Source organism: Capricornis sumatraensis, chromosome 2, assembly GCF_032405125.1.
Source record: "Capricornis sumatraensis isolate serow.1 chromosome 2, serow.2, whole genome shotgun sequence".
NCBI lineage: Eukaryota > Metazoa > Chordata > Mammalia > Artiodactyla > Bovidae > Capricornis > Capricornis sumatraensis.
Window position 1 is genome coordinate 85,573,561 of NC_091070.1, and position 16,938 is coordinate 85,590,498.

The 16,938-nt window shown below is 51.6% G+C and overlaps 1 protein-coding gene across 1 annotated transcript in view; it reads left to right on the forward strand.

Moving 5' to 3' along the window:
• ITGA11 (integrin subunit alpha 11) overlaps positions 1-16,938 on the forward strand; it is a 95,568-nt gene that overhangs the window by 15,942 nt on the left and 62,688 nt on the right. Inside the window, exon 3 of the mRNA XM_068993477.1 lies at positions 13,063-13,163. Coding sequence (XP_068849578.1) covers positions 13,063-13,163 — 101 coding nt within the window. The remainder of the gene's footprint in view (positions 1-13,062; positions 13,164-16,938) is intronic.

A 16,938-nucleotide genomic window follows, 5' to 3' on the forward strand; every position in this document is an offset into this window, starting at 1 on the left:
TCATGGATTCTGAGGCTAGGTCCTTCCCAGGCTTGTGCGGAGAGTGACCCTCACTGCCTGAACCCAGTAGCGGGAATAGAAGAACCAGAAAGCAGGTGGGGGTTACCTGATGCAGGGGATGAGGCAGAGCTCCCAAACATGTGGGCATCGCTGTCTACACTTCATGCCGCTTCAGATAGAGTTCTCTGGGCGAGTGAAGGGAGACGAGAGCAGGCTTGGAATGTCAGGGAGATGTGGGTGGGTGGTGAGAAAGATGAGGGATGAATGATGCAAGCCCGGGTTGAGTATGACTTCACCACCAGCTCTGTGAAGACGGGAACTTGTCTGACCCTCTGGGCCCCTCTCAGGCCCAGCCTTTGCCATGGAAAGCACGTTAGATAACACACCTAAGTGCTTTCATCATCAGGACCCAGCTGTCAGTTCTCTCTGAAGGGAGCCCCTGCCCCTTCTTCACCTGAGTGACTGCTCTCTACCTGCAAGCCTCAAAGAGTTGCCTGCTCCAGGAAGCCTTCCCAGATAGCCGAGCAAAGGCGCCTGCACTGGGCCTCACCCACCTGCCCCACACACACAGTGCTGTCCTCCACCCCGAGGTCATCAGCTTTGGTCTCTCAGCCCCACCAGACAAAGGGTATGAACTCTGCCTCAATCTGCAGTGTCTGGCACACAGCCAATTCTCAACTATGTCTTTGGACTGAACTTGTCCAAGCCTCTCTTTTTACAGATGAGGAAACTGAGGCCCTGAAGGAGCAGGTGGATCACCCCGGGTCACATAGCCCATCTAGAGATAGATCAGAGCTCTCCCTAGACAGGTCAACAGGCCCATGACCAAAAAATTGTATCTGTCCTTTCGCCTCCCAGCCCTCTCCCCTTTTCTACCTCAGCTGAGTCCACATAACTAGTGGGAAGATTGTGGACACAATCAGAATATTGTGTCCCAGTTGTGTCTCAGCCTCTACTCAGAGGATCTGGACATCCTCTGGGCCTTACTTCCTTCTCCAGCCCAATGGGACTACCTCTCCTTGTCCAGCTGCCTCCCCTAGCCATGGGCAGGATGAAATGAGCTCTTCAGTGTGTACACTGGTCACAGAGAAAGTATCACCATCCTAATTATGAGCTAAAGGACGCATGCCACCCCCCAATTCCAAGGCCTCTTTCCTTGCTACCGCCAAGTACTACCGAGAAGCCATCAGACCAGTGCATACCAAGAAATTAAATGTGTACATTCCACTGAGAAACATCTGCCCACGCTATCACTGTGTTTATGTTTCATTTTCAGAGGAAAGAGTTGTGATAAACCTGGGTGACGGGGGAGATGGAAAAGACTCAGCATGCCTTGGAAAATCAAGCAAGGGTTTATCAGACATTTTGAAAAGAGAAAGGGGGATTTTTACACTGCGGCTGCAGCCTTTCTTGTGGGGGATGGGGGGCAACATCAGACCACAGCCATTTTCCTGGGGAGCTGGGCCAAGGGCATCCCAACACTGGTGGTCCATCTGCAGATGGTACCCAGAAGAGCTCAACACAGCTCTGCTACCAGCTACATCCCAAGAAACAGAGTGAAGATTCAGCTTGTCTTTGCAAAATGAGCAGCTGCCTGCATCTGTCCATCTGTTATTCACTCAACAAACAGTTACTGAGACTTGACTGTGTTCAAAGTACTTTGAGTAGCACTAAGGGGGACATTTAAAGTTGCCTCTGCTAACTAGGGGCAAATTATCTGAAGGAGAGCAAAAATAGCCAGGAAGAGTACAAAGCATCATGAGAACTGAGAGAGATCTTTCAGCTAAAAGATCAAGGAGGGCTTCCTGGAGGAAGAGGCGCTGAAGAGCAGATAAAGGGAGTCAGTTCAGTGGTTTGTGATGAGGGGACTCCACGCACAGAGCCAGGAATGAGAATGCCAAGTGTGGGGATAGAAGGACCAGCTGCCCTGTGAGACTTGGCATCGGGGCATGAGGGGGCAAAGGGCATCCAGCTAGACAGCACAAGCTGGCCACTCTCTTCTTCACAGTCAGTGGGTCAGGCCCTCATTTTCCCTTTAAATGGGTTGAAAGTGTGCTTTGCAGTCACCTGCTCCCCTCCCCTTTGGTCTTCTGTTCGAAATTCTTCTGCACATTAGGAAAAAATGCTGTTTGGCTGCAAGCTGAGGAGGACCCAGAAATTCCCAAGAACAAAGCAGAGCGTCCAGCTTGCGAGATCAACAGCTGTGAGGATGCCTGTCAGCGGGCTCTGTGCCCAGAATGACAGGGCGGCTCCAGGGCCAGCCTGCACAATGACCGGCAAGCGCTCTGTGCCCACTCCTGGCATTGCTGTACATCACCACTGGGCACTGAGGGCTTTTTATTCATCAGTATCGATAAAGACCTTGTGTGCTGGGAAAAGTTTTTTTTTTTAATTTTTATTTATTTATTTTTGACTGTGCTGGGTTTTCATTGCTGTGTGTGGGCTTTCGCTAGCTGCAGTGAGCTGAGGCTACTCTTCGTTGCGGTGTATGGACTTCTCATTGGGGTGGCTTTTCTTGTTGCAGAGCATGAGCTCCAGGGCTCACAGGCTCAGTAATTGCTGCACGCAGGCTCTAGAGCACAGGCTCAGTATTTGTAGCACACAGGCTTAGTTGCCCCAAGGAATGTGGAATCTTCCGTGACCAGGGATCCAACCCATGTCCCCTGCATTGGCAGGCAGATTCTTAACCACTGGCTCACCAGGGAAGTCTCAGGGAAAAATGTTTAAGCACCTTAACAGCTTCCAGTAGGAAAAGGGATGAAACAATTAAAATATTCATCAATAGGAGAATGATTAAAAAGAAAAAAACACCAGGCAACCCTCTGGTGATTCCAATGGTAAAGACTCTGCCTGCGATGCAGGAGACCCAGGTTTGATCCTGGGTCAGGAAGATCTCCTGGAGAAGGGGATGATAACCCACTCCAGTATTTTTGCCTGGAGAATTCCGAGGACATAGGAGCCTAGTGGACTGCAGTCCTTGGAATCAAAAAGAGTCAGACACGACTGAGCGACTAACACTACTACTATTACACTGTCACTACTACTATTACTATTACACTACTAACCCGTGTAAAGGATGAGACCGAGTTATTCTATCCATCTATACCAGGGCCGCCCGTAACAGTGAGGGTCCTGGGTTGAGGAAACAAATGGGAGCTCCGGCCCATGGCCCATCATCTTTTCGTCCCACCTATAGTTCCCTCTTGGTGTTAAAGGGATCTCACATGTGTGGACACCCCACCCTATGTATATATGCAAGCTCTGTCCACACCCCTAGCAAGCAGTGGTGTGGTCCACCATCAGAAAGGCAGATCCAGGGAAGAAACCTGTCCTGAGCTGTTGGAGCTGACAATTCTGGTGTCCCAGTGACCCAGAGTGGGGGGATATGGGCTCTGGACTCCTCTCCCCTTGACCCCTAGGACTCCTCACCCCATAGAAAGGGGCACAGCCAGAGAGGGGTCAGTGCAGGACCCAGGCAGGGACCCTAGTGACCAGGTCTAAGTGTGGCATTGATATATACTGACATGAAAAGTATAAAATAATTAAGTGAAAACAGCACACTGCAGAACCATGTGTGTAGAGTGATTTCATTTTTTTAATTTCCTACATAAAATGCCTAGAAGTTTTTCTGCATCCCTGCTGCTAATAGTAGTTTCATCTAAAGAGGGCTGGGTTGAGAAGGGACGTGAATGGTCTTGCACATTATATGTTCCACAGTTCTGTGCTGTGAATGTTATATAAGCATGTATTATTTTTATAATCTAAATTCTTAACAGTTTTTGCATCATACTTTTTTGCATCAATTAAAGCAGATACTTCTATGTGTTTCCTTATGACCAAAAGAAACAAATTTTTTAAAAAAATCCAATCCTGGCTCATTCCTGGATGGTCAAGGAGGTTGTTGTGGTTGTGATCCCCATAATGTAGTAAAAATTCCTCAGACATATGTTTTTTCACTTGTCCAGAGGGCCTCCTCTCTGCTTCTTCAGCAGGTCTTTCATACAAGGGCTTCCCATTCTGCCTGCACATCTGGGAGCTTCTAAAATTAGATTTTCAGGTCCCAGGCCCCAGCTGACTGAATTAGTTTTCGGGACATTGTGCCCAGGAATCTGCATTTGTAATTCCCCAGGTGATTCTGATGACCAGAAAGGCCTGGGTCCCCCTACCCTTGAAACCCTGGGTGATCGGTAGCCCAGGCAGTGGTTCAGTCCCATTCGGTAGATGAGAATGCTGAGGCCCAAGGCAGTTAACAGCCTTGTCTTAGACCAGGATGTGCAGTCTGTGGTTCCCCTTCTAGAGCTGGTTCTCCTCTCCCAGCTGAGTTAACAGGTGTTGGAAGACAAAAGAAAGCCTGCTGTCAGTGGTCCCAGTTGCAGGCTATTGGATTACAGTGGTCCCACTACACCAGGCTGGAGAAGGCAATGGCACCCCACTCCAGTACTCTTGCCTGGAAAATCCCATGGACGGAGGAGCCTGGTAGGCTGCAGTCCATGGGGTCGCTGAGGGTCAGACACGACTGAGCGACTTCACTTTCACTTTTCACTTTCACTTTTCACTTTCATGCATCGGAGAAGGAAATGGCAACCCACTCCAGTGTTCTTGCCTGGAGAATCCCAGGGACGGGGGAGCCTGGTGGGCTGCCGTCTATGGGGTCAGACAGAGTCAGACATGACTGAAGTGACTTAGCAGCAGCAGCAACTATGCCAGGCATTTAGCTAATTTGTTCAACAACTATATTTGAAGGACCTAATCTGTGTCAGGCACTGTCTGGGAGCTGGAGTGTTTAGAGCTGCCAAGCTGACCGACAAGGTCCTAGCTCCCTAGCAGTTCAAATCCTACTGAGAGATAACGATGGTTAAAAGACAGCATCTGAGAGTGCAAAGTGCTATGAGAAATATAAGGCAAGGTGGGGAGGTGGGGAGGTGACAGGAAAAGCATCTTTGGGAAAGTGACATTGGAGCTGAATCCTAAATGATGACCCATCTGTGCACGGCATTCTTAGCAGCCTTGGTAAAAGTGGGGACAGACTGGTGAGCAGCAATGAGAAAATATAGCGCCTCGGAAGACCTGGTGAAGAGGGTGGATTTTACTAGAATGGATGTGGGGCTTGAGCCAACGAAAGTTGTGGTTGCCACGCCTCTGTTTCCCCTACATGATGCTTCTCAAACATGAAGTACTGCATCCCCTGGAGGGCTTGTTAACACACAGATGCGGGAACCCACCTATGGCTTCTATTCTCCTCCTTGTTGGGCTCAGGTAGGGCCCAAGATGATGCATTTCTAATAAGCTCCTAGGGAGGCAGACGCTGCTGGGATGGGAAGCACCTTGAGAACCACTGCTGTGTTGTAATGGCCTGTTGGCTGCCCGTCTCCTCCACTAGGCTGGAGGCCTCCTGAAGGCAGAGACTGCATCGTGTTCACCGTCCTGCCCTCAGTGCATTCATAGGAGTTCAATAAGTGTGGAAGATTCAGTGAATGAATGAGGGTGTGGGGCATCAGCCACATGAAATCGTATCTGTAAAGGCCTTAGAACGTACATGCACTATGTAACTGTATTAGTCAGGGCTCCTCAGAGAGACAGAACAGACAGGTGGAGAAAGGGAGAAAGAGATTATAAGGAGTTGGCTCAAAGGTTATGGAGGCTGGCAGTTCCCCAGATCTGCAGTGTGAGTCAGCACATTGAAGACCCAGGAGAGCTGATAGTGTAGTTCCAGTCTGAAAGCCAACAGGCTGGAGACCTAGGAAGAGCCGACATTTGAGTCCAAGGCAAGAAAAAGTCAATGTCTCAGCTCAGAGGCAGTCAGTCAGGATGGATTCTCTCTTATTCAGGTGAGGGTCAGTCTTTTTGTTCTATTTGGGCCTTCAGCTGATTGCACAAGGCCCACCCACATTGGGGAGGACAATCTGCTTTCCTCAGTCTACAGATTTAAATAGTAATCTCACCAAAAACACCCTCACAGACACACCCAGAATGCTGCTTGATCGAATGTCTGGGTGCCACCTTGGCCCAGTCAGGTTGACACAGGAACTGAACCATCACACTGTACATGGTTGCTTAAGATACACCCAGCGGATCCTCATGTCTGAGGAGGGGTTTATGGACGAAGGAAGAGTAAGAAATGTGCTGGCAGACAGAGGGGTTCTCATTCTCCTGGCCTCCAGGAGTCCAGGCCTACCAGGCATCTAGGCCACAGTGGAACCACAAGCCCCTCCAACCAGCCCAGGGAGCCCTGGAGGTGCCAATTCCCCTCGGCAGGTCCTGGGGGTGGGGAGAGCTCTCCCTTCACACCCCACCCCCAGCCAGGCCAGGGTGTGCTGTGCTTAGCACTTCCCCGGCCCCATCTTGAACACATTAGCCCCCATACTCAGCTGGCTGGAGGAGGTTACATTTTCCATGGAGAGAGAGGGAGAGAAACAGCCTTGCTAGAGGAATAGTCTCTCTTTGTTCCCTTAAGCTCTCTGCTCCTCAAGTGGGAGCCCCTCCCTGATGCCTCGATCTGATTTCAGTGAAGGAAATGAAGCCAGAGAGAAATGGAACAGAGGGCCTGGAGGGAGTGTGAGTGGAGGAGGGGTGCTGGAGAGAGGAGCAGGCGAGGAAGAGAAGAGTCTCCCGGGAGCAGGCCCAGCTGGCTGGGTGGGGGAGGGCCGCCCTCTCCACACGCTAGCTGCTGCCCCGCTGCCGGAGCTGGGCTTTCTGAACTTGCCCGTCCTTCACGATGGTGGACAGAGCAAAGACTTGCAGTCCCAGCTCTGAAACTGACCAGTGTCCCCCACAGGCCTGTCACATCCACCTTCTGAGCCTCAGATACAGTCTGTCCTTTCAGCTCCAAAACTGTTCTGGTTATTAAAATCAAATACGTTCAATTGCGTCAATTATCCTTCAATTAAAAATAAATTTAAAAATTTAAAAATGATTCATTAAAGTAAATAGTTGATGATAATTGGATTTCCTGGGATGTGAGGTCCAGGTCTCGCAGTGAGGGGCAAAGAAGCTGACCAGGGAGGGGATGAAGCCCACATCTTGCCTCTACAAGCCAGTCCAGGCTGGTCTCTGACTCAGGACCTCCTCCAGGAGCAAGCCCATCCTTTGAAGATGTCCTCTTTCCTTCCCCAACAGCTGGTGGCCTTTTTGGTCCCGTGGCTTCTGCTGGTTCCATCTACTGGGGAGCTAAACTGCTCACAACTGCTTCCCCAGACACAGCCAGTAAAGGCCAAGCTGAGCCTAGACACTCAGCCTCTTCCACCCTCCAGGGCTTGGAGTGGGGGTCACTGCCCTGGGAGTCAAGATACCCTGCACCCATCCTACCCTGCCACCATCTCCTCTGAGTTGTCAGACACAATACTTCCAATGCCTCATTGGGATACGACAAACCTAGCCCAAGGAACCTCCACATTTCCTCCCAACTCTGATGGTCTGCAAGGCCAGTTACCAGGTAACCAGAAACATCTGGGGTACAGGGCTTCCTGTCCAAGGCGCTGTTGTAACTGGGATGCACATGGAACAAAAGGATTTCTGTTTCCACAAGGCTAAAACTGAGGGCAGTTTATGCACTCAGTGAAACAACCAGAGAGAAATAATATACATGGTGTCGGCAAGTCTGCCCACCACTCACGCATTAAGTATATGCCCCAGATGGATCATGAGCTGGAGGATATGAATCTGCTCCTCTCTCACTGCTCCCGGATGCTGTGTTCCTCTTTTAGCATGGTATTATATGGAATTTCTAAGGGTAATTTTTACTGTGTGCTTTTGGGTTTAGGGGTTTAGGTTTTTTGGTTGTGGTTGTTTTTTTTTTTTTTGCCTTACACACTCTATTTAGGATATTTTCAGTTTTAAATACCTAAAAACTGTGATTTAGATTTATGTAGTAAAAAGTAGTTATTGCTTATATATCTGAAAAGTCCAGCAGCAGCATGCTTCAGGTACCGTTTGATCCAGGGGTTCACAGTATCATTGGAATTTCAGCTCTTTCTCTTGATGCTTCTCTCACTCCTTCCTCTCTCAGTACATCAGCTCGTGCCCCTCCTCAGTAAGGTGGCTGCTAGCAGTTCTGCATCTGTACACTGTGTCATCCGGAGAATAGGGACGACTTTGGTCCCTAAGGCCCAAGAGGAGGTAGTGAGATTGGGTTGGCTTACATCACTGACCTGCCCCGACTCAGCCACTTCAGTCCAAGGATAACACTGGCCTGGCCTGCAGTGTCTGCTCGGTCCCTACAACTAGAAATGGAGCCAGCTTTCCTGGATCCACAAACAGAAACGAGGACTGTTGGGAAAATGGAAATGGAAAACTAGGGAAGCAAGCAGTATTGACTCTAAGTGGGACCTGGGTCACATCATTGAACCTCTATGCACAGCAAACATTTAATTTCTCAGCAGCCCTTTTCCCAGGCACTGAATCTGGAGGCTCCTCTTAGGCCTGTTGTTGTTTAGTCTGACACTTTTTCAGCTCCATGGACTGTGACCCCACCCCCACCCACCCCCAACCCCGGCTCCTCTGTCCATGGGATTTCCCAGGCAAGAATACTGGGGTGGGTTGCCATTTCCTTCTCCAGGGGATCTTCCCAACCCAAGGATCAAACCCACATCTCCTGCATTGGCAGGCAAATTGTTTATCAATGAGCCACCCGGGAAATCCCCTCCTGGGCCTGAGGCAAAACCAAAAACTCGTGAAGTTGCTGCTGCTGTAGACTGTCAGACAGAAGGTCAGATCAGTCCCTGGGGACCTTTTACCCTGGGTTTCAAGACCACCCTAAAGGGATGGTCTGCTAGGGCAGATAAGGGCATCTCAGCCCTGAAGGAATTGTGATGCTAAAACACTGGCCATAGCCGGCAGCAGGGATTTCATGCTGGTTTATGTGGGAAAGCCTGGGCTAACCAGCGAAGGTCTCCTGGAGCAGATGGGACTTTGTGCTGGGTCTTAAAGGAGGTCTCCAGGGTGGGGTCTGCACCCTACAGGGGATGCACAGGACAGCATACTGGAGTCTACAAATAAAATGACTATTTTTATTTAGGTTTATCTGAAAAAAATAGGATTACTGATGTTCAGTACACAGATTGACAGCTGTGCACTGGTGTAATCAACATGTAAATTTACACACCTTTTCTCCCCAATCAGTTCAGTCATTTCAGTTGCTCAGTTGTGTCCGACTCTTTGCGACCCCATGGACTGCAGCACGCCAGGCCTCCCTGTCCATAACCAACTCCCAGAGTTTACTCAAACTCATGTCCATTTAAGAGGTTTAGAGATTAAATTGCCTTGAAGGATGGAACCAGGGCTGAGGTCCCCATCAGGCTTTGTTGGAGAGGGTGTGATGTAGGGATCCAGGGGCCCTTCTCCTAGGCCATGTCCTGCTGGGATCCCAGGGGCCTGGCATGCAGCAGGGCCGCATCCTGCCTTCCTCAGTTGGCCATCTCCATAGTAAGCGCCTCCCTTTGCAAGGCCCTGCTTAGAAAGCAACCACCAGGGACTTTCCTGGTGACCCTGTAGTTAAGAATCTGCCTGCCAACTTAGGGGACACAGGTTCGATCCCTAGTCCAAGAACTAAGATCCTACCTGCCATGGGGCAACTAAGACCGGGCGCCACAATGACTGAGCCTGCATGTTGCGACTGCTGAAGCCCTCGCACTCACGCTCTGGAACAAAAGAAGTCGCCGCAATGAGAAGCACGGGGGAGGCGGGGCGGCAGGCAGGACACGGCAACCAGAGGAAAGACCACGTGCAGCAACCAAGAGCTGGTGTACTGCACCTCAAGGAAGACCAGTGCAACCAGAAAAGAATAATGAATAAAAAGAAAGCGACCACTGGGAGGGGCCCTTCAGGTCTGCTCCCATCTGAGCAGCCCGGCTCCCCGCCTCCATGGGAGGAAGGCTGGGAGCCCACAGCCCGTGAGTCACGCTCTGTGGCCCATGGAAAGGGCCTGATGCTTGCCACGACCTTTGGGGTTTGCCATCTGGTGCCCACGCCAGAGGGTATAGGGTGTCCAGCCCCTGGGAAGCACAAGAGGCCTTGAGGCTACAAATGGCTATATAAGGCTGAAGCTGCCGGAGTGGCAGGGGTGCCAGACCCCAGGAGCAATTTGGCTGGTCTTGGGGGTGACGCAAACATTTCCCCTGCTCTTCGGCAGTTATCCCGCCAGTGAGACTGAATCATATTCTCAAAACCTCAAGCCTGACGGGCACACGTAATGTCGAGACTCAAGAATGGCAAAGAGGGCTGACCCAGCAGCACCCCCAACCTTCATGACAAAGAAATATTTGGGGCAACACAGAGAAAACTGCCCCGGAACTAGTCCCAGCTCTGCCATTAACAGACCTTGGGACCCGTGTCAGCTCACCTCTCTGGGCCTCAGTTTCTGCATCTGTACTATGGGGACAGTAAGCCCTGTCCTGCTCCTTCAAGCAGTGCCAAGGACCATAGAGGAATCATGTTTGGGAGAATGGGGCTGGGAGGTTGAGGGTGGCCCTTGTTCTTTGGAAAGGACACAGTCCCTCTTCTGGTAAATCTGGGGTCACGACAACTTGGTGCATTTACCAAGTTAGTTGCATGTTGGCCATTTCCAGGACAGATGACTTCTAGGAAGGCTCCAGTCTTAATGTGGAAGTAACTAGTTATAGCCACTCCTGGTCATTGATGCCATGTGGCATCTGTGAGTCCCCACGGTGATCCTGGGAGGTAAGCAGTGCTGGAGTTATTAACACATTTCACAGCCAAGAAAACCAAGGTCAGTGAACTTCTTCCAGGCCGCACAGCAACCCCTAGACTCTCAGCCCCAAAGATCTTGCTCTGCAGTGGGGGCCCACCAAGCTGTCCATGGGGCTTCAGCATTTCACTATGTAAAATGGGGAGAGTTGTGAGGAGTCCGCTTTCTCAGGCAGGACAGGGATCCCTTTTCTAGAAGATGGCCAGGTTTTGCTTTTTCTAATCTAGATCCTGCTCTGCTTGATTGTGTTCCTCGAAGGCATGCTTTCCAGAAAAGCATGTGCCCAGAGGGAACATCCCTTTGGGACACTTGGTTACAGACCAGGTTGACCTTGAATATGAGAGCAGCCAGAAAAGCAAGCGTGGAGCTCAAACTTTCAAACTTTTACTGACCTCTCTCTCTCTTTGGCTGGAAAAACATTCAGCAGCCTTGACCACACAGTCACGTGCAGAATTAAGTGGCCAAGTATCACGTCGTCTAGACAAGTAGATTTTACGAGTCCAATTAAGTCCTGCCAATCAAAAATAGTCATGCTTAATAAGTGGATATATTTAGAATCTGTCATTATCTGGCCCCCAGGGGGATACCTCAGCTCTTATTTCATAGACTTAATTTCAAACAGAGCTCTGTTAACTCCTACTTCGGACCTTAGTTCTCTCCTGATGGCTCAGAGCGGTGGGTGGGAAGCGGGCAGGAGGTTAACTGACTATAAGAAGCCATGTACGTCTTGTGTCGCCTGAACTTCCAGGTCCATCCCTTTTCAACAATCTTAAGCCAGAAAATGAGTGATTGCTTCTTCTCTGGCTCACGTTGCCAGAGGTGGGAAGCTGCTGGGAGAGCAGGGCTCCAGAAAGGTCTCTTCCCTCCCAATGTGTCACGTGTCCCTGTGCCCCTCGGGGTCTGGAAGACACCAGGGATGTGTGAGCCATGGCACCTCCTGCCAGGACAGCACAGCTGTGCCTGGGAGCTTCTGGGTCACTGTCGGCACCAGGACCTGAGCCGAGCAGGCAGGTGGTGGCTGAGTGAGGGGCTGGCACCCAAAGCCTGAAGGGGTCCAGACATGCCAGAGGCAGGTGGTGCTGAAAGGAAACAGTGCCCGCTTTAAGGATTTTGCTTCCTGTCTGCACTAGGGCTCTGGTTGCCTGCTGGTGGGCCCCTCTGGGCCACCTCCAAAGATACTGGTGGGCCAGGGATGAGGGATAGAGGGGCCTCTGGGGGCGCTCTAAGGGGAGGGCAGGAACCATCCAGACTGCAGTGGGATTCTCCCTGGACTTGAGGGATGATAGCACTGCTGGGGCTTGGCCAGGTCAGGAGGAAGTAGTTGCTCTTTCTCTAGAAATACGTGTGCATGTAAGCAACATGCATTGATTTCCAGTGTGTGCATCACAAGTCAGCACAAAGTAGATGGCTTCCCAAAACAGAAGTTTCCTCTCTCACAGTTCTGGACGCCAGACCTCCAGAATCAGGGTGTCGGCGGGCTCTGCCCCATCTGAAGGATCTAGGAGAAATCATCCTTACTTACTCCAGCTTCTGGAGGCCCCAGGCATTCTTGGCTGGTGGCAGCTTCACTCCTAGCACTGTCTCCATTTCACATGGCTTCTTCTTGTCCCAGGATCTCTCCTCTGTGTGTCTCCTGTAAGGACACATCACTGAATTGGGGGCCCACCTGAGTAATTCAAGATGACCTCCTCTCAAGATCTTTAACTACAATTGCAAAAACCCTTTTCCCAAATAAGGTCACAAAGACAGAGGCTCAAGGGCCAGTTCGGTGGCCACCCCTGGCCACTCTTTAGCCCGTCTGGCTGCCTCTCCCCCCCAAGCCCCAAGCAAAGACTTGGTACCTCAGGGGACAGCCATGAACACTGTACAATGTGCCACAGCCCCTGGCTCCCCAGCTGAAAGACTGTCACATGAGGTAAAGAATGAGGCCCCCCAGAGGTAATGGCAGATGGCCAAGACCCCAAATCATCCTTCCTCTGCCCAAATGATCCTTCTTACCACCCTCCAACCATCTGGCAAGCTCATATTCATCCATTAAGATCCAGCTGAAGCACACCTCCTCCAGGATGTCTGCCCTGCTCTCTCCTTGCAGGGACAGCTTCCATCCCATTTGCTGCTGGACCCATGTGGTCTTCATCCCTGTGTCTCCCGGCCAGGCCTGGCCAGGCCACAGCGTCCCTCTCCCAGGAGTATGAAGGTCTGGATCTGAGGAAGGTCTGCAGGGGCTACCCCTCCAGGATTCCCTCCACCCTCCCTACCCCAACCTCCCCTCCAGAGTCCAGACTCCCCTGCAGAGTCCATCCTTTGCCAGGAAGGAGAACCTCTCCTAGCACCTTCACTTGTCTTCTTTTCCTTCCCAGGTTGGTCGTTGGCGCCCCACTGGAAACTAACGGCCATCAGAAGACGGGAGACGTGTACAAGTGTCCAGTGACTCAAGGGAACTGCACCAAGCTTAACCTGGGTAATGTGGGCTGTCCACAAGGAGGCCAACCATTGTCCAGAGCGAGGCAGGCACTGAAGCACGTCCCCGCCCCCAGTCACACTGGTTTCTCGCAGCTGCTCTAGGAGCTGACCCAGCTGGTATTGCTGCCCCCATTTTACAGATGAGGAAGCTGAGGCCAGAGAGAGAAAGCAACTTTCTCACAGTCACACAGCTTGTCAGGAGCTGACCAGGATTCACACCCAGGTCTTCAGTGTCCCAGGCCGTGGCTCTTTCTGCCTCATCCACGGCCCCTCAACTCGGGAGCAGGAACACCTCCTATCTCTTTTTTTCTTTCCTGACTTTGAAATAACAATAATGGCCAACATTCGTATGTCTTCCAAAAAGTTTGTTTGAATTTTTCTGTAACATCTTACGGAAAACCCCAAGCAAACTCTTTTGGCCAACTCAGTATGCATTCACCTAATGCTAGGCACTGGTTTAAGCACTTTGGGGTATTTTTGACTCATTAAATTCCAGCAACAACAATATGAGACCTAATCATCAACAACAGCCAGTGGAAGTGAGGGGACCTGCCTGGGGTCAGCTAATAAGGAGCAAGTCCAGGACTATGACCCAGGCAGTCTGCAGCCACCCTGTAACCTTTAACTGCGCAGCACAGCTTTTCTGAAATGATGACTCTGTTCCTCCCTGCAGAGCCCTGGGCCCAAGGCAGAGGCTGTGCACAGCCTCAAGGGCTCCCAGTCTCTGCGTCCATGCCCCTGTGTGTGCATGCAGTCCACTAAGGCACACACACCACTTCTCTAAAGCATTTCTGCTTTGTCCTAAAGATCTGACAGTGGCCAGGCCTTGGGCCGACGTCCCACGTGGGATAAGCCATGATTCCAGGACTGACCTTCCCCGGGGTAGGGCTCTCGGCCTCCCGCTCTTCCAGGAGGGGAGCCTCCATCCTAGAGGACTGGGCTGCGGCCCTCTGGGGAGGCTATGGGGGGAGCCGGGCCTGGCGGAAGAGATGGCAGAGCTTCAAGAGATAAGCAGATGGATGAAAAGGCTACATCAAAGAGAAAGCCCCAGAACCCAGATCCCTCGGGCAGCCAGCTGTCCCAGCACACAGCGCTCAATGTCATGCTGGCCTCATCTATGACAGCACAGTAGGTGGGAAGTTCAGACCCCAGCACAGCCATGGCCCAAGCTTCATGAGGAAACGGTCCAGGGTGGGCAGGAGTCAGGCTGGCAGCTCATGGATCCCGGTCATCACCTCCCTGAGAGCCCAGGCTCCCTAAGAGGCCATGCTGGGGTCTCCTTCTAGCTGTATAGTTTCCTCGCTGTGTCTAGGGGGAGCCCACATGCTCTTTCTGAGCCGACGTTCACTCATGTGTGACCCTAGGATCCACTTCTGGTCTAATATGTCCCCAGCCTCTCATGAGCACCTAGTGCATACCAACCATGATGCTAGTTAATGGGGACACAGCAGGAACAAGGGGCCAAGGGCTCTGCTGGGAAGGTACAGTAAGTGAGGAGACAAACTAGAAAGCACGGCCATCCCAGGTGAGGAGAGATATTGTGTGATGAACCAGGGGTTGTGATAAGAGAGGCTGGGTGGGGAGGAGGTAAGAAGCAGGTTCTCCTTGGCAAGAGCTCTGGGGTGGGGTGGTCAAAGAAGCCTTCCCTGAGAAGGTAACTTTTGAGCAGACGTCCGATGATGAATCAGTCCAGCAGGACCAGAGCATTCCAGGCAGAGGAGAAGCAGCTGCAAAGGTCCTGTGGAACAAATGAACTTGCTCTGTTGGAGGATGGAAAGAAGTACTGTGTGGCTGAGGCAGAAGGAGCAGGCAGGTGTTGGGAGGCATGCACACAAGCCTGGGGTCTGGGCCACCAAGAAAAACCCCCTGGTCCAGTTGGGAACCAGACACATGAATCCACCATTTAATAGTTTCCTCTACTGCTGTGGTTTCCAACGTGGACCTGATTTCCCTCCAAAGAAGGAGGAGCCTAAACTGGCGATGGCAGACATGACGCCATCAGACTCTGGAACTGGGGCTCAACGTGTGAGGCAGTGGGCAGCGAACAGCGCGGAGGCCAAGGAAAAACACTAGTCCGGGAGCGCCTCCCTTGAGGAGCTTTTTTCCTCCCGATGAGGCAGTAGGAGGACCATCTGCCAGTTTGTCCTTATCCACACAGTGGAAAATGCAAAGCAGGAAACCTGAGTTCTGGGTTTTCCTTTGGCAGCTCCAAGCTGCGATCCCCACTGAGCCAGGAATGTTCTTTGCTTTCTCTCCAGGGAAGTGAATGTCAGTCACTCACACCTCAGTGTTGCAGAGTCTACTTACCTCGGGCACTTTCTTCCCAAAGCCTGGATGAAGTCAGGGTTTTCATGAGGGGCGGGTGCTCAGGGAGGGAATGTGATTCTGGAAGGCAGGCCCTGTGTGAGGAGGAACTTGTGCCCCAGCCCCTCACACAGACCCACTGAGAAGGAGGTTAGTCTCCCTTGGTCAGAGAGAGGGAGTTAGTGACTGCGTCAAGTCCATGATTAGCAGAAGGTGGACCCCAGTCCGAGGCTCTTACTCCAACACAAGGGTCTTCACCACCATGGCATCCGCATCTGGGCCCACAGTTTCAGGAAGGACTTTAGTCATCGAGGCAAGGAAGAGAGAAAGGCAGCGGGGTCAGGACGGGGCACCGCTTAAATAAATGAAGAGCAGAATTCTCTAAGCCCCTGAGGGGAGAGAGTGGCCCAGCTGGGGTTTGGAGCTTCCTCTCCAGACTTCTCACTCCCTACCTCTGCCACCAGGCCCGGCAGGCAGATGGGGAAACTCAGAATGTGTAACATTGGCTATCCTGGATTCAAGTCCCTGCGTTATCGTTTACCGGTGATTGACATTATATTAATGGAAGTCATCAGCCCTTACGTGGGCTTCTCAGGTGGCTCAGTGGTAAAGAATCCACCTGCCAATCCAGGATACACTCAGGTTTCAATTCCTGAGTCGGGAAGATCCCCTGGAGAAGGGAATAGCTACCCACTCCAGTATTCTTGCCTGAAAAATTCCATGGACAGGGGGCCTGGTGGGCTACAGTCCAAGGGGTCGTGAAGAGTCAGACGCAACTTAGCAAATAAACAACAAAACCCCTCTGCACACCTTGACTTTCCCCTCTATAAAATGGAAATGGTGGCCCCTGGAATGCCCAGGATCAAGAGGGGGTCCTGTGGGGGGGGGGGGGGGGGCGGGCGGCACTTTGTAAGTGATAAAGCATCATAGAAGCACCAGGGTTATTAGTATGATTTTCTCTCTAGTTTGTTTGGACAGAAAAAGAAAACAATCCCAGGCACTGGTAGCACAGCCAAGAGGGGCTGGATTTCAAAAGGAAGCTTACTACAAACTACAGGAAACCAAGGGGAAAAACAGCAAACACAGTGGCCTGTCCCCAGCCCACAGAGCTGCCGGCCGTCTGAAGTTCTGGCCTCCGCCCGCGCCCGGGCCCAGGTCCTGCTGGCCTGGGCCCCAGAGGGCTGGCCGACTCTTCACACTTCCAGTCGCCAGCAGAGCTAAATGTCCTTAGAGATCACACCCCTCCCCTCAAGCACAGAAAACATCTAGGCTCTGTCCACAGCACACGAGGACTGCTTGCTGGGGCTTAGCAAAATGTCCAACTCACTTTCCCCTAAACGCTAAGCTCTGGATTAGGAGATGGAAAGCCCTGTCGTGTGCTCCCTGTGCGACTCTGGGCAGCTTGCTTGGCCTCTCTGAGCTTCATATTCCTCATTTCACACCGAGTTGAGAGGAAGTAATCAGACAAC